Source organism: Panthera onca, chromosome E1 (assembly GCF_046562875.1).
Source record: "Panthera onca isolate mPanOnc1 chromosome E1, mPanOnc1 haplotype 2, whole genome shotgun sequence".
NCBI classification, from domain to species: Eukaryota; Metazoa; Chordata; class Mammalia; order Carnivora; family Felidae; genus Panthera; species Panthera onca.
The window spans coordinates 14312825-14332863 of record NC_138352.1 but is presented as its reverse complement, the minus strand read 5'-3'; the positions used below and the strand labels follow the sequence as shown (position 1 = coordinate 14332863).

Here is a 20039-nt window from a genome sequence, read left to right as displayed (position 1 = left end):
GATGCCGCCGACAGCACCTGGGCTCGCAGGAGTGTGGCCCATCGGGGGAAGGGCCGAAAGAACAAGCCGGAAGTAAGGAGGCGCTCAACAGTGGCGCCCGACGAGGGCCACGTCAGCCGGTGGGAACAGGGCCGGCTGGCTAACCCGGAAACAAGCAGAGCATCAACACAGTCAACGGTGACACTGGACCGTGACCCACTGGGTTCACACCGAAGACGCGGTCTGATGAGGAGCACGCACTCAGCCAGCGCGCCTCCCCCCAGAACTGTCATTACTGACACAGCGGAGAGGGGGCGCTCGCAGCCTCGAGTTCCCAAGGCACCCACCCCGTCGCGCCATAAGCGAGTCGTAAGCGGTAACGGGACACGTCAAAATCACGTGCCACCTGACAGATGCCGTGGGAGGAAGGCACATCTCTTCCGCGACACTCCCGAAGAGGCACTACCAAAACTCGGTCCTGAGGAAACACGGGGACGGTGTCCTAAACACAGCCCGGGATCCTCTGGGCGTCAGGTCACGAGTGCCGAGCGAAGACTGAGAACCTGGTCCGGTTTGGATGAGATTAAATTAACAGCCACGCACGATGCGGAGTCAGGCCCTTGTGCCACAAACGGCATCCGAGACAGGTGGAGACCCACACACAGTCGAGGCCGACAAGGCAGCAGAGTGCCCACGTCCATCCCGATGGCGACGGCCACGCTGGGTCACGCTCCTGGGAACTGTGCACTGAAACTCCCAGGCAGTGGTCAGCAGGTCAACAGCTCACTCTCGTGTGAAGCACAAAAAAAGCCTTCTAGTTCTGTGTGCTTGCAACTTTCGGACTTTTTTCTCCTTTCTTTCCCCCAAAATAAAATCTTAACACACACTGCTCGTGCCCCTGCAAGTTTGCTGAATCAAATCTCCAGGATTCTGCTTTCTCTTAGGCCATATTGATAAAATCACCATCAGAAGGGCCAACCCTACCCAAGTTTTTTTTTTGTTTTTTTTTTTTTAATTTTTTTTTTTTTCAACATTTTTTATTTATTTTTGGGACAGAGAGAGACAGAGCATGAACGGGGGAGGGGCAGAGAGAGAGGGAGACACAGAATCGGAAACAGGCTCCAGGCTCCGAGCCATCAGCCCAGAGCCCGACGCGGGGCTCGAACTCACGGACCGCGAGATCGTGACCTGGCTGAAGTCGGACGCTTAACCGACTGCACCACCCAGGCGCCCCCCTACCCAAGTTTTAATAAAGGTCAAGGCAAAGTTTTTAGCTTAGAAAAGGCAAACAAGTGCCCTTGGGAGGAGCACTGGGTGTTATATGTAAGTGCCGAATCACCAGGTTCTATTCCTGAAATCGTTATTACACTGTATGTTAACTAACGTGGATTTAAACTTTTAAAAATAACAATAATAAATAAAAATAATAATAATAATAAAAAACGGCAAATGCCCTTCTGAACTCAAAATCCACTGAAATTAGTACAGAGTAGATTACATTTCCTGAATTGCAGAAAAATTTTAAAAGCTCAATATAAAACATCTATTTATTTGTTGGACTTTTCATGGCAAGAAGGAAGTAAGGAATTATTTTCTTTTCCACTGACATTGTCTCATAAACACCCATCAAAGAGACTGTGTGAGGTAGGAAGGAGGGGCTCTTTTGGTTTCTTTCTTTGGGTGGGGGGAGCTTCCCCAGGGAATCTAATGAAAGCCAAGAATCCTCTCCTGGAAGGTGCATTTCTATACTCAGACACCATCACCCACACAGTCCCAGGGAGTCCAGCATCCCTGGGAGCTCACGGTGGGATCCAGGTTGAGAAGCTGTGCTTTAAAAACCGAACGTAAGAGCAGTTAAAGAGGGAGAAAATAGAACACAACCGGCGAAATCCCACTCTGAGAAGGGGTAAGTGAAGGAAACAGTCAGCGGTGGCTGATAAGAAGTCAATTTCAGCGGCACAAGCACCAGGACGTGGCAGAGAGCCAAGAAGGCCTCTAGGGAAATCAGCTACGGAAACCGCAACTCTGTCCCTGAGCGCGGGGGACGAGAGGCCTGGGCCGCACGCGGGGAGGCTCTGAGACAAAGACAGTGAGACAGGCAAGTAAAGTGGGAAAAGCAACTCCTTTTTCAGTTCAGAATAGAATCTAGATCTCCCGGGCTACCGGAAGGTAGGACACCTCTCATCAGCCAAGGGTGGGGGGGGGGCGGGCCTTTCCATTAGCAAAAACAGGCACCGAGAGACCTTTTGTCAAATCCAAGCGGCACAAAGCCAGCTTTCAAGTAGCAGAGCAAACCTGTCATTTGTAATTTCTGTTATTTAAAGTAGATGAAGACAATTTCTGCTTTTGCTGAGGGATGGAGAAAGCTGGGGGAGGGGGGTGCTGCCCCCAATCTTACCAAAGAGAGAAAGCCAAACACTCAAAGTGGAAACAAAGAAAAACCCACACTTCACTGTTAAGTTATGCCAAAATTTAGAGAAGAAATAATACCCAATTCACGACCAGCTCTTCCGTAAAACAGGAAAGACGGGACTATTTCTCAACGCATTTATGGCACCGGCATCATCCTGCTACCAAAACCGTGCAACTGTGTTGCAAGAAAAGAAAACCAGGAACCAGTATCACTCATGAACACAGACGCAAAATTCCTCAACAAAACAGCAGCAATCGAATCCACCAATATATAAAAAAGATAACACAAGTGGGGTTTACTCCAGGAATTCAAGGTTGGCTCAACAACCAAAATTCCATCAACGCAACTCACCGTATCAACAAACCAAAAAAAGAAGAGCCTGGTGATTATCTCAAAAGATGTCAGGAAAGCATTTTGTAAGACTCAGCAGTGACTGTTGACAGAAACTCAGCAAACCAAGAAGGAGTATGCGGAATAGTGAGAGCCTACTGTTCTCTGCCCGCGAGGAGAGTGCGTGAAGGCCGCGGGGCTCCCATCTCCCTTCCACACTGAGCCACGCGGCTCTGGCCACGCCTTCCGTCCTCTCCTAGATCTGCACACAGATCACAGTCACTCCATTCTTTTAAAAGTGTACGTAGCCACTATCATGTGCCAGATACGGGCAAATTCAAGGGCGCCTGGGGGGCTCAGTCAGTTAAGCTCTGTGCTGACAGCTCAGAGCCTGGAGCCTGCTTCAGATTCCATGTCTCCCTCGCTCTCTGCCCCTCCCCTGCTCGCGCTCTGTCTCTCTCTCTCTGTCTCAAAGATAAATAAACATTAAAAATTTTTTTTGTTTTAAAAGAAAGAAATGAAATGAAACCCTCAGATTCACACAAACCAGTGCCAGCCTTCCAGGGACCTGACCGGTGGAAGGCAAGGCCAGCCCAGCCCAGAGCCCCTACAGGGACCTTACCCGCGGGCCAGGAAGGAGGGTGAGGGGCACACTTACCGATCCAGCATTCTAAACGAGCACAAGGGGTGGTCTTCACCACGTCTGGAGGGTCCACACCGACATTCAGGCACAAAACTAAGGCAACACTGACTGTCTTCATCTAGAAACACAATAGAAACAACAAATATTTCAAAATGAATCCCCGTCATGCACTTTTCCAGGCTTCAGAAATGTTCCCAGAACACATGAAGCCCTGTCCCCACCACTGGCCTCTCCAGCCATCTTTCCATTCACCTATGACCTATGCTGCCCCCGGGGGTGCTGCAGGAGTAACTGCCTTCTTCCAGAAGCTTCAGAGTAAAGTGGGCACTTGGGGGGGGGGGGGGGGAGGGGGCGGGTTGCAGCGGGAGAGGCTTCCACAGGCCTCCCTCCTTATGCTACATTTCCAGAAACAGAATTAGTTCACTAAAAAGTATTAAGGCATTTGATACATTCTGCCAAAATCCGTTCCAAAACTCTGCACAAATTTACGCTGCGACCAGGTTACACTATTCCCATTACTTGAAATCATTAATCATTTGATGAGAGAAAAATCATCACACTGACTCAGTGGGCATTCTTTCAGTATTTGTAACACTATTTCAAAGGTGTATTCATTATTTGTATCTTTTATCTTTTGTAGATTTTCTACTCACGTTTATGCTACTATACCCTCATTAGGCAACCGTTTCTGATTGATTTCATATGCTCTTTCCATATTAAAGACCGCACCCACATTACTTGTTGCAAATACTTCTCTAGTCTGGCGTTTGCCCTCTGATTCATACTCTGCTTCTTGACATGCAAAACCTTGGGTCTATCCTCTGATACAGCTTCCTGCACACCTGCTCCTTCTCCAGCAGCCCAGTATTGGAAACACCCCACCCACCCAGCTGCTCAAGCCAGAAACCCGGAACTTGCCCTTCAAACATTTACTGAGCACGTACTAGGTGCCGATCGCTATTTGTAGGTGGTGAGGATCCATCAGGAAACACAAATCCCAGCAGGGGCGGTGGGGTATCGTTTCAAAGAGGTGAGAGGGCTCCAAGTGGGGTCACCAGCCTTGACCCCCAGTGCTGAGCACCAGAGCCCACCCTCGACTCGTCCTGCCTCCTAAGTGCCTCCTGCACCTGCTTCTCCACCAGCCCCGCTCCCAGCCACAGCTTCCCCGGCCTGGAAGGCGGCCCTTCCCGCTCCACCAACTCTGACTCTCCCTTGCGGTCTCAGTGCCCACAGTGGCCATTTCTCGGGGAGGTTTGCCCCCACATCCCAGCAGGGCAGCACCACCATGCACAGCGTTTCCTGCTGGCAGAGCTCTCTGACGAGGCTCCCCAACCCAAGAGGAGAGTGGACCCACGTGTGTGCCCGCACCTGGCCCAGACCTGGGGCTCAGGAACTCCCTGCTCAGTGAGGGCCTACATGGATTTCTTCCAGTGTTTTACTGTGTTTTACATTTAACCCTTCAAGCCATCTGGACGTTACTGTGGTATATGATACAAGACGAGGATTAATTTTCTTCTCAAAACACTAGCCAATCATACCAACTCTCCCTGTTAAATAATGTCCCCCAGGAGCGCCCGGGTGGCTCTGTCGGTTAAGTGTCTGACTTAGGCGCAGGTCATGATCTCACAGTTCGTGGGTTCGAGCCCCGCGTCGGGCTGTCAGCCGGTCAGCACAGAGCCCACTGCGGATCCTCTGTCCCCCTCTCTCTGCCCCTCCCCAACTCACACTCTCTCCCTCTCTCAAAAACAAATAAACATTTTGGGACACCTGGACGGCTCGGTCAGTTAAGCATCTGACTTCAGTTCAGGTCATGATCTCACGGTTCGTGGGTTCAAGCCCCGCGTCGGGCTCTGTGCTGACGGCTCGGAGCCTGGAGCCTGCTTCGGATTCTGTGTCTCCCTCTCTCTCTGCCCCTCCCCTGCTCACGCTCTGTCTCTCTCTGTCTCTCAAAAATAAATAAATGTAAAAAAAGGGTTTTTTTAATAAATAAACAAACATCTTTAAAATAATAAATAAATAAATAAAAACAGGAATGTCTCCCAGACTCACGGGTTTGTATGATTCCCTTAGCATATATAAATTTCCAGACAGACCAAACCCTGCTGCAGGCTAGCTAACTGAATCTATTCCCTTATCCCATCAATCAATACTTCTACTACACGGATTTAAATAATTTATCTTTGCAGCACTTTACAATACTTGGGGGGGGCTGGGTTTCCTTCCTCACAATGTTTTTTAAACTTTTACTTACTTATTACACCTATATTCATCGCTTTTCCCCCCAAATTAATCGGTTATTCAATTTTTTCATCCCATAGATACTTCGGTTAAAGTTGCAGTAAACTGCATATTGGTAACATTGAGTATTTTAAATTGTCTTCTTTGGTCCAATAACTCCACATGAGAATTTGTCATAGAAAATACAAAAAAGGAAAATAAAGGGGAAATCTCTACGTGTAAAGATCTTCTTCACAGCATTTCTTATCACGGAGAACACGTGGTGGGTATGACCTAAATTTTAAGCAAATAAGGGAATGTTTCAGCACACCATGACATTCTCCTAACAGAATGGCTCTTAAATTCTTATAATGTTAAATGAACAAACATTGATTCAAGATGCCAGGGGTGCCAGGGGTGCCAGGGTGGCTCAGTCGGTTAAGCGTCTGACTTCTCCGCTCAGGTCACGATCTCGCAGTTTGTGAGTTTGAGCCCCGCGTCGGGCTCTGTGCTGACAGCTCGGAGCCTGGAGCCTGGAGCCTGCTTCGGATTCTGTCTGCCTTTCTCTCTGCCCCTGCCCCCCTCACACTCTGTCTCTCTCAAAATTAAATAGATATTTTAAAAAATTTTCATAAAAACAAAATGCCAAAAAAAAAAAATCATCTTAAACATATGAATTAAATTTGGCAAGAAGTGGCAACCTCCCCAAGGGTCCATTTTTCTATACAGGAACACAGTGTGTTTCTCCATTTAATTGAATCTCTTTTTAATGTTTCTCAGTACTGTTTTTTTTTTTCTTTTTTAGTTTTCTTCACCAGTCAGTCTTGCACATTTCTTTTAGGATTTTTCCTAGACATGTCATGGATGTTTGGGGGGCACGTGCTTCTATCCGTGTATTTTCCCCATTGTGGTCTCGTGGTGGCTGTGGACACCTTCCCTCATCACATTATTAAATTCCTAATTAAATGTAACTGCCTCTTGGTGATCCTCGACCCGCACTGTAGGTTTACAAATACGCCGTCTACGAATGACAAGTCTGTCTCGTCCTTTCCAACGGACTGTTCCTCTTCTCCTGTTTCGGGTCTCGGGCACTGCCCACAACCTCCAAAACAGAACTGCCAGCGACCACGGAACATGGCAGTGGTGACCGTCACGCTGGTTTTAACGCGACGCACGAATGGTTTATCACGAAGACCACGGTGGCAACTCACGTGGAACACGTGTCACCTGCTTCCGGGCGACGGGACGTCGCCGTTACCAAAGGCCTCCCGGCAGAAGCAGTAAGGCACCTGTTTCCACAACCCAAAAAATCCAAAGAGGACTTCTGCCTTTGACGAAAAAAGCGGGAAGCGCAAGTGAGTCTGGAGTCGGACCTGCAGCAGGCCGGGCGGCGGCGGGAGACACGCGCGGCATCTGGGGGCGGCCGGCCGGAGCTGGGAGCTGTGTCTGTGCGTGTCTGGGCTTCTCCCCCATTCAGTCTGCATCGTTAGCAGCACGTGTCCCTAAGGTGGCAGAGAAGCCTAAGAGGGGTCACCGGGGGGGGGGGGGGGGGGGGGGGGCTGCGGGGGGCTGGGAATGCCCAAAGTTGTTTTCCACAGGAATCGATGGTAACTGCTTCCCCGCTTCGCACCATTCCGGCTTAGAAAAGGTTTCGTGGGGGCACACTATTCTCGGGTAGCGAGGAAACCCATAGGATCTTTATTTATCGCATCAAGAGAAGATCCCTGTGTTCAAACAGAATTTAAAGTGTGGGGGGGTGGGGGTAGTATTTAGTCTTAAAAAAAAAGTACTTATTAATGACAAATCACTCTCTTTTTTTAAATCTTTTTTTAAACATTTATTTATTTTTGAGACAGAGAGAGACAGAGCATGAATGGGGGAGGGTCAGAGAGAGAGGGAGACACAGAATCGGAAGCAGGCTCCAGGCCCGAGCTGTCAGCACAGAGCCCGACGAGGGGCTTGAACTCACAGACCGCGAGATCATGACCTGAGCTGAAGTCGGCCGCTTAGCCGACTGAGCCACCCAGGTGCCCCGACAAATCACTTTTTAAAGGGACTGTACCCCTGCCTCCAGAGAGAGACATACTGAAGAGAGCAGTGTCTTCCTGGAGACACAGGCCAGAGAATCTTCTTGTTATGAACCTTAAAAAAAAAAAAAAAAAAAAAAAGGTCCCTTTGTCTGTTGTCAGGAGAAAGGGCAGAAAATCAATCAGTAACAATATTGTTTTGTTAGTCATTTTCCAATACTTAAGTGATCAGCTTCAACAATCCCATACAGTTGATCAATTATCTTCTAGCAAACTCAGCCTTTGAGGACAAGCCGCTTAGAACCAGAAGTTCCACGGAGACATCACTGTGGCCTTCCTGCGGCCACGGTGACTCACACTAACGGCCGCCCCACAGTATCTTTAAACCCAGGGGCTCCCCCGTGCTCCCAGGGCCCGGCAAGGTGGGGACTCACACCCTGCAGCGAGTTCCCAGCTGCTTCGCTCAGTCAGCCCCGGGCCCGGCGGGAGGGAAGCCTCCTCGCAGAAAACCATCTACCTCCACGGATCGGGTCCCTCTAACTTTCAGAAAGACTGTCTGCCCCACTGTGGCAGCCCAGCTGGTCCCCACAGTCTTATTCTGTCCTCAGTCTGCAAAGGACACACACTCCTCAACCGTTAGTCCCTTTCACGAAGCCCAGCTGAGGGAACGACACTCCCTGGGCTGCTTTAAGGGACAGCCAGCCCCGGGTGGGCACCCCTGGCAGCGGGCCTGCAGCCTTCCCCCCGCCCCTGGCCTCACGCCCCAGGAGGGCAGGGGAGAGCCACTCTCGGGACATATGAGCCCGCACGCCTCCCTCGCACGGCAGGGACTCCGGGCAGGCCTCAGGCTCGGACACTTCTGACCATTTCTGAGCGAGAGCTGCCACCACTTACTCACGCTCACCCCCTAACAGGCCGCGTCCAGTAGCCTGAGCTCTCCGGCCGCCCTGATCCTCTCCTAAAGGGCCCTGCGCTGGGTGCTCCTGTCCCCACCGGTCTTCCCGCTGGATCTCCCTGGGGGTCAGGAAGGGAGTGCAGGATGAGGCAGGGGATTCACGCGGCACCCAAACATCCCCGGTCGCAGCCCACCTCTTCCTCCAGCTGACCCTCGGGACACATCACATCCCCTCAACCTCTACACCTGCATTTAATGAGTTTCAAGACACAATTCTCGGTAAAATAATTGGACTTAATTATAAAATTATTATGTCTGAAGCTCTCCAAGTGCTTATGCAGAAACACTAGCGTAAGCCCAATCAATGGTCACCTTTTAGTCCCACGAGACACTAAAAGGGCCCCCACGTCCCCATGCCTGCCACCAAGGACAGGCTTCATTAGTGACCCGACGTCATTTCAAGCAACAACTTCCGTGAGGTCGCTTTACAGGTGACGGTGTGAAATTAATGAAGACACAGAAAGAAAGAACATGATTTGTCCTTGCACACCCAACCCTACATCCTGAGTTATGCCTTTTTAAGAAAATAAGAAAGAAAGGTCCCCAAAATATATTGACACGAATTAGAAAAACGTTTTTGACCTAACCGATGTAATTCCACAAGTGGGCACAAGACATCAGCAGTAAGTATCCTTAAGGCAATCAAATGTGTCTTCTGCTCCCCTGCAAATCTTAATAGTGTTCGCCTGATTCCAAATGTGGTTAAGTTCTAAGTTCTTAGCTATACCCCAAAGTGCCTTTTAGGTATTTTATTTCCATTTCCCATTCCAAAAGTTCCAGATTGATGTTTTTTAATAATACAGTTACAGCATTAAGAGAACGTAAGGGCTATTACATTTAATGTGCCAAAACTTGCATAACAGTATATAAAATAACCATGTTGAACTTTGAAACATTTCTTCTCCAATGCAACATAACTGAAGATGACAGTTCTATCCCCGGAGGCTAATTCTGAATTTGGAAAGTTATCCTTCTGAGAAGCCGTAAAACATTAAGTGATCGTTGAAAGTGTGTGACCGCTGTTCATTCCAATCTGTCCTGAGCAACATCCTCACCCTTACAGTGACAGGTGGGTACGGACGAGCTCGTAGGCCCGAGGACTTCTCCAATCCTCAAGCTGGACTCCAGGACGAAGCTCTCCAGCCGGACAGAAGCACCCCCACAGGCACGGAGCAAGCTGCCGTATGATTCGGGGCCCGGCCCGAGGGCCTCGAGCACACCCTGGAAGTCAGGTGGGAGAGGCTGGGGACTCCCCGGCGATGGGGGGCGGTACCCGGCACCACCTGTAAAGCCTGGGCAGTGCCCGTGCAGTCCTCTGGTGCCAGGTTTGTCTGGAACTTCAAAACTTCTCAGACTTACAAAAGAATAATACGGTACCCAGCTCACATCTCATGTAGCACACCCAGAAGGGTCTAGAGCAACATTCAGTATCCAAACCATTAAAATTTCCGCAGTGAAATGCCCAAATATCCACTATCTGTGCAACAAAGACCATCGACAACCTCACACTAGGTCACATCCGCTTTGCCACAAGATGAGCCGTGAAAACCTTTGTGCTCAGAGCCTGCTGGATTCAGAAGCTCCGATAAGCGGCCGTGGGCCCCGACGCCACCCCTGCTTGAAGGCCCCCGGCACACCCAAGGGCCTGTCGCCTCACCGATTAAAAACACATCGCTGCCTGCCGCTACCCGAAGAACTCAAAACAAAGTCACACGGGTTCCTTTATTCGCTTCCTCCTACTGAACTAACTCGATAAACCACGTGCAACTTAAAAGATACGGTGGATGGAGCGGCACAATCGAACCCGAACGTGGGTTCGCGGGCTCACATGCAAGGACACCCAAGCTGTTCTGCAGAATGAAGAAAGCACGTCATGCTCCACGGGCCAATCCTGCTTTCCGCTCCCCATACGGACAGCTGTGACTCACTGGTCCCCACCCCCCCACAACCGGGCCCAATGGAAAACAAACAGGAAGCAAGACTGGGGTTTGCCACAACATTCACTATCCCCTGCTCGTCTGAGGCAAAGCCACCCAATCCCCAGCAGTGCTCGTTAAGCTTCAGAGCATCACGGAAAACTCTGAGCAGAGCTGAAGCCGCGCAAATTCATAATTTATAAAGGAAGTCAGTCAGAAACTGGAACGTAACAGCAAACAGAGCAGATACACCGCGGGGCTGGGGGGTGGGGGGTGTCGAGTTGTTGAAAAAAAAGGAAAACAGGTTTGCCTCCTAACTCCCGTCTGGAAGACCGCTAGAAAGAAGGAAGGGCCAACCTGGCAAGAAGCACATCAAATGGACTTTCCGCAGCCCAAACCTGCAATACAGCACGAGACCCCCCCCCCCCCCCCCCCGCCCAGCAGCAACCAGGAACCTGGGGGCCCCCGGCTGCATCCTCCTGTTTCAGCAGGAACCCGAGCCAGGGCGGCTCCTGAACTCAAGAGTCCACTCGCTGCCCTCCTCCAGAAGCCTAATTTAGGCTTCAGCTCTCTCGTGGGAGGCTAAATTCTGTCCGAGTCTCCCTGCTTTTAAAGTCTGTGTCCACCACTACAGAGCAGGCTAATGCAAGGGGAAGAGACAGCCGGTAGCTTTCCGACAGGGAACATCAGAAAGTCGTGTCCGTACCCCCCCACAGCACCCCCCCCACCCCCCACCACTGCGAACCGGACCTCGAGCGCCAGAGCTCTCCCTCCCGGCCCCTCCCACCCCTGCAGACCGCCCACCCAGGGTTCTGGGAGCAAGCAGCCTCCCCACATCACAGGCCTCTACAAATCAGATAAAAGAGATCTGCACACAACATAGATTTGCTGCAGAGATCTTAACGGCTTTAAACAAACTAGAGATGTTTACGTGACTCCTTCGTGAACAAGTGGGCTTCCTGGTACCACCTCGGCCACCGGGGACACCTGCGTGTGGGTCTATGGGCGACACACCCCGACCTAGTCTGGGAAGCCAACTTGAGGCACGAGGGAGCCAAGGTTGCGACAAGGACTTCCAGGCCTTTCTTGCAACCCTGCCCGGGGTGAAATTTTAAAAAGAAAATCCAATTAACTATCCAGTCTCCTTATCTGAGAAGTGAAAACAAAAACACTTTGTCACAGAGATTTACCGTGAAGACACATACGCTTACACATTAACTCCAAGTAATTCAACAGTGTAAAGTCTAAGTATGCCAAACTTAAGTCTATTGAAGCCCACGGGTCTGGCTTGAAGGGCATAATTAAAAGGCACGTGTTAAAGGATGCCATCTGTTACACGGTGGAACAGGACAATGCCTTTAAAAACGTATTTTCAGGTTGCACGGCCCCGTTAGTGGGAAACGTTGGGGTTCGGAGCCAACGGCTAACAAAAATTTCTAGAGAATTCGGTGCAAAATGGTGGTTTTACAAAAGCATGGGGACAGGACCTGTGGGCAGAAAAGGCTGCGGCGGGGCTGTGAGGAGTGACCGATTATACAACTTCAGGCTGGGAGAGGGTTAGGGACGGTCTCTAAGGTATTTTGGAAGCAAGGTTCCCAGGACCTTGAGGGGCTAGCTGCTGTTAGGAAAAGGTCATTTATTACTGTTTGGTGAAACCTCAGCATGAGACGCTGTAGATGTATGTCAGGGGGCCATATGCTCGGAGGATGATTGCCAACGTATATCCTGGGGGTGGAGATAAAGGAAGTCTCGAAAGGAATTTTTATGTTAAAGGAGACTTATAGGATCTTGGGGAGGGTCAGGCTAATGTTAAGCTAAAACTGCCTTTTGCCCTGAGCAAATACTAACACGAAGGCAGCTGAGCTCCTGGAGGGAGGTCACTCTGCCCGGCTCATGGACTTGTCAATGGGGTGTGAGTTGTGAGGAAATGTCGTTTTTTCTTTTGCCTTTCTTTGTCTCCCACATCAGACTCCGTGGGTAAGAGGGTAAACTTTGTAGTGTGTGAATTATATCTCAATAAAGCTATTAAAAAAGACGTATTTTCAGGGCACCTGGGTGGCTCAGTCGGTTAAGCATCCGACTTCAGCTCAGGTCATGATCTCTCATTTTGTGGGTTCGAGCCCCGCGTCGGGCTCTGTGCTGACAACTCAGAGCCTGGAGCTGGCTTTGGATTCCGTGTCTCCCTCTCTCTCTGTCCCTCTCCTGCTCGTGCTCTGTCTCTGCCTCTCAAAAATGAATAAATGTTTAAAAAAAAAAAAAAAGACCTATTTTCAAGGACCAGTAAGTGGCATGGGAGGCACCCAAACATAACTTGAGCAAAAAGAGGAAGGCACAAAACAATGTCCATAATTACTGTTCGAAATGTGTGAATCCACAGACGCAAAGGACACAGAATGAAACATAAGATGTCACAGGCCGTTTTGATCTCCGAGGAGTGCAAAGTGGATGATTCCTCTTTTCTTCTCTGTGCCTGGCCCTTCTGTGTGTGTATTTCCAAATTTTCCATAAACACATTATTTCTATAAGCAGGGGGAAAGTTATAACAAATGATTTAATACAATAGTCAAGGACTCTGTGTGTGTGTGTGTGTGTGTGTGTGTGTGTGTGCGCGCGCGCGTGCGTGCAATTTTCATTACATTCTGAAGACAGAGAGAATAGCTTGCTCGGCCAGCTGAAGCTTAGACTAGTATCCAAGGCAACGAGCGTGCTGGGATCTCGAGGGGAAATGCGAGGCAGGTGACAGGCGCTGAGCTCACGGAGAGCCACGTTCTCAGTCTCGAGCATTCTTTTTTTGTTGTTTTTTGGGGGTTTTTTTGGTTTTTTTTTGAGCAGCAGGCAAAGTTTATTAGAGCATAAGATTAGAAAGTAGAAAGTAAGAATAGTATGAAAGCTCTTCACAGAGAGGGGACATTCCAAAGTGAATGTCCCCCCCACCCCCAGCATCCTAACCAAAACGAACACAGCCTCATAATCAACGAACACCTGCCCCACCAAGTAAGTGCAGCAACGGCTCTTGTCTATCTTGTCTCCGCGCCTTCCCAGTTTAGGACACAAGATAAAGCTCACTGCTAAAATTTCTTTCTTGAGAATGAGGCTGTCCTTTAATAAGTGGATTGATTTCAAGGCGATTTAGAGATTTCTTTTGTTTGACCAGACACTGGGTCACGGCCCTTCTCCTCCCAACGTAAACTAAAAGCAGCAGCATCACCGTGGGAGAGAGCCGTTCGTTCAGGACGGACTCTGCTCCCACTCTTCCTTATCCGGCACTTCCTAAAAACAATCCCGAGGCAAACTACACAGAGCCCCCACCCTGGCTGAGGACACACCCGTGGTGGCCGGCACACCTCGACAACAGGCATTTCACAACATCCAAGGACGCGGCGTGGGGCCGTTTTCTTCCACTCCCATCCCGCTCACGGGCCCTGCGGCTCCTCGTGGAGGGCGGGGTGCACCTCGACGACAGGGGCCCGGGAGAGGGTCGCAACCCCGTGAAAGCTGTCGGGCGGAACACAGCTCCTCGGGGCTCCCAGGAAGGCTGCTCGCGTCGATGGCCAACGCTGACTTGAGAAGAAAGGGAGGTCAGCCAGGAAGCTGCTGCCATAAAAGAAGAAGGCCCGCCCTGGGCGCAGCAGGAAAGAACCAAAAAGGAAAGAACACCTACGTCAACAGGGGCTAGCGTGTGCTGCTGAGGGGTACCAGAGCGGCACAGGTCAATCAAAGGTCCTGCAGGCAGACACTGCATATCATGGAGTCACGCCTACGGGGAGGGGCACCTGGGTGGCTTGAGGGTCAGGATCTTGGTTTCGGCTCAGGTCAAGATGCCAGGATTGTGGGACTGAGCCCTGCGTCGGTGCTGAGCGTGGAGCCTGCTTGGGATTCTCTCTCTCTCCCTCCCCCTCTGCTCACACCCTCTCTCAAAATAAATAAATAGGGGCGCCCGGGGGGCTCAGTCGGTTGAGCGTCCGACTTCGGCTCAGGTCACGATCTCACAGCTCGTGGGCTCGAGCCCCGCGTCGGGCTCTGTGCGGACAGCTCGGAGCCCGGAGGGAGCCTGCTTCCGATTCTGTGTCTCCCTCTCTCTCTGGCCCTAACCCACTCACATTCTGTCTCTGTCTCTCTCATAAATAAATAAACATTAAAAAACATTTTTTTAATAAATAAACTTAAAAAAAAAGACACTCCCACAGGGAAAGAATGTGGTAGGCATCTGCTATCTGTGGTTCTCCATAATCTTTTTTTTTTTTAAGTTTATGTATTTATTTAAGAGGGGGAGAGACAGTGTGTACAAGCAGGAGACAGGATCCCAAGTAGCATCTGCAGTGTCAGAGCAGAGCCCTGGCTTCGCAAACCTCATCTTCAGAAAGCAACGTCGGAACTTCCTCCAAGACCCAACGATTCAAAGGAATTCTAAGTGAGAAATGACACAAGGGCAGGGCCACCGGTGGACAGCATCTAAGCAGAGGGGTGCCTGGGTGGCCTCCAAGCCTCGATTTTGGCTCAGGTCACGATCTCATCACGGTTCACGGATCTGAGCGCCGCGTCGGGTCCCACGATGGCAGCATGGAGCCTGCTTGGGGTTCTCTCTCTCCCTCTGTCCGTCCCTTCCCTGCTCGCTCCCTCTCTTTCTCTCTCTCAAAATCAAAATAAACTTAAAAAAAAAAAAAATCATAAACATGAAATAACAATTATCAACATCGCAACTTGTCTCCAAGTCCTGCTGGTAAAGCGCGGCACAAACGTCCTCAGGACCGCCGGTGCTCAGCCAGCTGACGGCCAGCCCGGCGTGCGGCCAGGCCCGCGGGCCGGGACCGCAAACCATGGACGCACGGCGCCACCCCTCCACCCGCTGCCCGAAAGCAGGCGCCGGGACCTGAGCGGTGAGGCGTCTGCCACAGCCTGCCGTTCTCTGTCTACATTCCTCCTCGACACTCCTGCAACTCTGCCTAAAATGTTTTGTCTCCAACATCCTCTGTCTGCTCTGCTCTCAGAAACCGTCGCAGAAACACGCAACGCGCCCCAGCACCGAAGGGCCACGTCTCACCACCTCGGTGCCTATGGGAACAACGCAAAGCCTCACCTAAAATGTGTCTGCAAATGCGGTGGGTTTTCTGCTGACAGCCAAGCCTAAGGGTCTGTCCTGAAGGAGTCATGAAAATCATTCACGATCCCAACAGAATTTATTATTTAGAAGCAAGGAAGGCGCCTGGGGGGCTCAGTCGGTTGAGCGTCCGACTCTTGGTCTCAGCTCAGGTCATGATCTCACAGTGCGTGGGTTCCAGCCCTGAGTTCGGCTCTGCACTGACAGCTTGGAGCCTGCTTGGGACTTTCTCTCTCTCTCTCTCTCCTTCTCCGGCCCAACCCCACTTGTGCACGCACGTGTCTGCTTGCACACATGCACACATACACACACTCTCTCTCTAAATAAATAAATAAACATAAAAAAAAAAACATAAAGCAAAACCAATTTCAAAAAGGAATGTTATCTTTCAGGGAACATTTCAAACATGAATCACAGCAAAGCCTCTGAGCCACTGAAGGCCAGTCCCTTCCCCGGGGAGGCCACCTCGCCGTCCCCCTGCCGACCGACCGGGCCACTCAGACCGCAGCACCGGGCTCACGAGCATTGATTCGTGGGTGGCCCCTGTGGACCGTGGGTGCGTCCACCTCACCTGGTCACCTTTGAAGCCCGGGCCCTGGGGCCCCTGCTGACGAGAGGAAGGCCCTGGGTGAACACGGGAAAGAGAGAGGGAGTGGGAGGCTGTTTCAGAAGCCAGACGGCAATCGCGGCCCACGCAGGACCCTCCGTCAACACCGGGAAGAGAGTCCACGATCTCCTCAAGTCCTGGGACAGGAAATCCACCTAGCACAGCCAGCCCTGGGGACAGACGAGCGTGGGGACGGACGCCTCATCTCCTTCGCAGCCGCCGACACAGACCGCAGGGCCCCCCTGAAATCTTGCCGCCATTCCAAGGATGCTTCCCACTGTGAAACCACAGAGAACCACCTGGATGCAATCGTCGTCGGAAGCGTCCGCGCACAGATGCTATCGCGTATTAAACGCAAGCACAAAAGGGAAGGCATGAGAGGCTGGAGTCTAAATATTCATTTCAAACGTCCTCCTCAAACATCTGGGGCATCAGAGGTAGTCAGGGGTCCAGGGGATGCCACAGGATAGGGCTTAGCCCTCGCCCTGTCTGACAGAAACAGAGACTTCAAAGGAATGGAGACACTCAACGTTGAGTCTGGACAGACAATTCACAGGCCAGCTGACGTGCCAGGCAGCACGGGGTCACAGGAGCAGAGGTGGGGAGACGCACGGGCTCCCCGGGGGGACAGAGCCCAGGCGAGCTGCGTACCACACCGAGGCGGTGTGCTTCACTGCAAGAGTGGGGTACACAGGCAATCCCTGGCCCTGGGGTGCTGTCATGAGGTTTCTGAGCTGCGAGATTTGAGGTGCTTTTAGTTCTTTTTATAAATACACATATGCACTAACATACACTGTTTTGCCCTTAAAACTTCCACCCACATTTTGCAGCATTACATCTTTGACAATGATTTTCAAATCAGTTTAAAAAAAATTTTTTTTAAATGTTTATTTTATTTTTTGACACAGAGACAGACACAGCATGAGCAGGGAAGGGGCAGAGACAGAGGGAGACACAGAATGTGAAGCAGGCTCCAGGCTCTGAGCCGTCAGCACAGAGCCCGACGCAGGGCTCAAACTCACAAACTGTGAGATCGTGACCTGAGCCCAAGTCGGACACTTAACTGACTGAGTCACCCAGGCGCCCCTAAAAAAATTGTATTAATGTTTATTTATTTTTGAGAGAGAGAGAGAGTGTGTGTGCGTTGGTGGGGGAGGGGCAGAGAGAAAGGGAGACACAGAATCCGAAGCGGGCTCCAGGCTCCGAGCTGTCAGCACAGAGCCCGACGCGGGGCTCAAACTCACGAACTGTGAGATCACGACCTGAGCCAAAGTCGGACACTCAACCGACTGAGTCACCCAGGCGCCCCAATCAGTTTAAATTAAAAGTTCAAAGAAAAGCACTCCTATCATAACAGGACACAGGCTTCAGAGAAAAACAATCAGTCAAAAAGAGAAAGCTAGGAATCAGAATGGCTTCAGAAATCTCAAGTGAAAGGAGAGCAAACCAGATTTCCACCCTAGAGTTTCATAGCTGGACAATCGATTAAGTGTGATGACAGAATAAAATTAAGACTCTCATAAACAACCCGTGCTCTTTTTACATGATAGAGAATTGTGTACTAAGTTAAAAATGGACTCACTAATGCAATGGGACGTGATCAACAGCACCCTGGCATCCCACCAGACAACAGGCTTGACCCAAACATAACCGTGGTTCACTGTTAGACGCCTGGCTCCCGTGAAACGCAGGAGACAGAGAAACAAGTGAAACGACGCCACGAAGAAACAATCAGCAAAACCTAAATGTGAGACATTCTCCAGCACAACGCCTGGACCCTTCTGCAAAATGTCAACGTTGTTCTAAAGAAAAAAGGTTCTTGGTTCGAAAAAGATAAAGGAGCCATAAACCCTTGTAACAGGTCACAAAGCGGCTGGAGGAACATGGGCACAGAGCAGGCACCCGATGACAAAGAGGACGCCGCACGGCTCACAGGAGTGACCACGGGGGCAGGGTGGGGCGGGAGGATGTACGCGAAGAAGGGGTCCGAGTTAAGGAGGAAAGAGTCATCGTGTGTCTGCTTTCAAATGACTCAAAACACACAACAATGTGAGGGAAAACAGCCAACACGGCAAACTGGAAAGAACGGCCGGATCTAAGCGGAGGACACGGAGCCGTGCGTCACCCCGTTCTTTCGACTCTCCCGGCTGGATGACAGCCTTTCGGAAGAAAGGCCTGGAGAAAACGAGGCAGATCGCAAGAACCCAAGCAAAAATATACCCTGTTGTTTGATTCTCGTGTCCACGAAGGGACAGTTTCCAGACCGTTACGATGCCCAGACTGTGCACACTTCCGTGCCACGCCAGACCTCAGCAGAAAGAGCAGAGGGGCCACAGCACCCCAACACCAGGAGTGTTTTCCGCCTTCCTTGCTAACCTGGGTCGTTGGCATGCTGGCACCTTCCGTCCAAAACCAAGCCTGTGTCCAAGAACCTTCTAGGTTTTCCTTCAGGAGTGAATTCTAACATGTCGATGAAGCAGTGCTCCCTCTGGCCTCCTCTTTATCAGGGATACAGGCTGCTCCTTCCGGGCGGTTCTGTCACTGGCCCGGTGACCCCCTCGGGAAGGTCCACCTCGGGCTCAGCCCTGTCAGTGACAGCTGCCAACAAGGACCCCCCAGGAGTGCAGCCCTGAGACCACCACCTGCCGCCCTCTCCCCAGAGGCTTCCTGGCAGGCACCTGTTCCCTCCCCGCACCATCGCCTGGCCACGCGGCCCACGGGGCAGCCGGCACTGCAGCCTCACCACTTTTTCATTAGCAGTCAAGTAAATGAAGCCCACCGAACCCTTCTTACTAACGACGACAGACACGCTTGCTCACTTTAATGAGCTACGGTTACTGACAACAATGGGAACATTATACATCACAGGAACAGAATTCAGACATGTTTTCTGTCTATACATCATTATGTTGTATAATTGAGCTTTTGCTGCACGTACCAGGAATAGTAAATGTTTTACATTTTGCTGAGCTGACTGTATAATGAAAGTAGTAAAATTGAACAGATACGTGGTGGGGAGCAGGAGGCGGGGAGTGGAGAAGGGTTGGAGGAAGGGAAGGGGGAGGAGTGGGGAAGGAGAAGGGGAGGAGGAAGGAGGGAAGGAGGAAGAGAAGGTGGAAGAGGAGAAGGGGGAGGGAGAAGGGGGAGGGAGAAGGGGGAGGGAGAAGGGGGAGGGAGAAGGGGGAGGGGTAGGGAAGGAGGGGGAGGAGCAGAAAGGGGAGAGGGGGAGGAGGAGGGGAAAGGGGGGTGGGGAAGGTGAAAGAGGGGGACGAGCAGGGAGGAGCACAAAGGGGAGAAGGGGAGGAGGAAGTAGGGGAGGAGGAGGAGGAAGAGAAGGTGGAAGAGGAGAAGGGGAGGGAGAAGGGGGAGGGAGAAGGGGGAGGGAGAAGGGGGAGGGAGAAGGGGGAGGGAGAAGGGGGAGGGGCAGGGAAGGAGGGGGAGGAGCAGAAAGGGGAGAGGGGGAGGAGGAAGTAGGGGAGGAGGAGGAGGAAGAGAAGGTGGAAGAGGAGAAGGGGGAGGGAGAAGGGGCAGGGAGAAGGGGGAGGGAGAAGGGGAGGGGCAGGGAAGGAGGGGGAGGAGCAGAAAGGGGAGAGGGGGAGGAGGAAGTAGGGGAGGAGGAGGAGGAAGAGAAGGTGGAAGAGGAGAAGGGGGAGGGAGAAGGGGGAGGGAGAAGGGGGAGGGAGAAGGGGGAGGGAGAAGGGGAGGGGCAGGGAAGGAGGGGGAGGAGCAGAAAGGGGAGGGGGGAGGGGGAGGAGGAGGGGAAAGGGGGGTGGGGAAGGTGAAAGAGGGGGAGGGGCAGGGAGGAGCACAAAGGGGACAAGGGGAGGGGGAGGCCACCTCCCCCTCGCAGTGTC

At 51.5% G+C, this 20039-nt stretch overlaps 1 protein-coding gene across 1 annotated transcript in view; it reads right to left on the bottom strand.

The window, feature by feature from the left end:
- RPTOR (regulatory associated protein of MTOR complex 1) overlaps window positions 1-20039 on the bottom strand; it is a 331619-nt gene that overhangs the window by 253727 nt on the left and 57853 nt on the right. The window contains exon 2 of the mRNA XM_081791320.1: window positions 3381-3483. Within this exon, the coding sequence (XP_081647446.1) occupies window positions 3381-3483 (103 nt within the window). The remainder of the gene's footprint in view (window positions 1-3380; window positions 3484-20039) is intronic.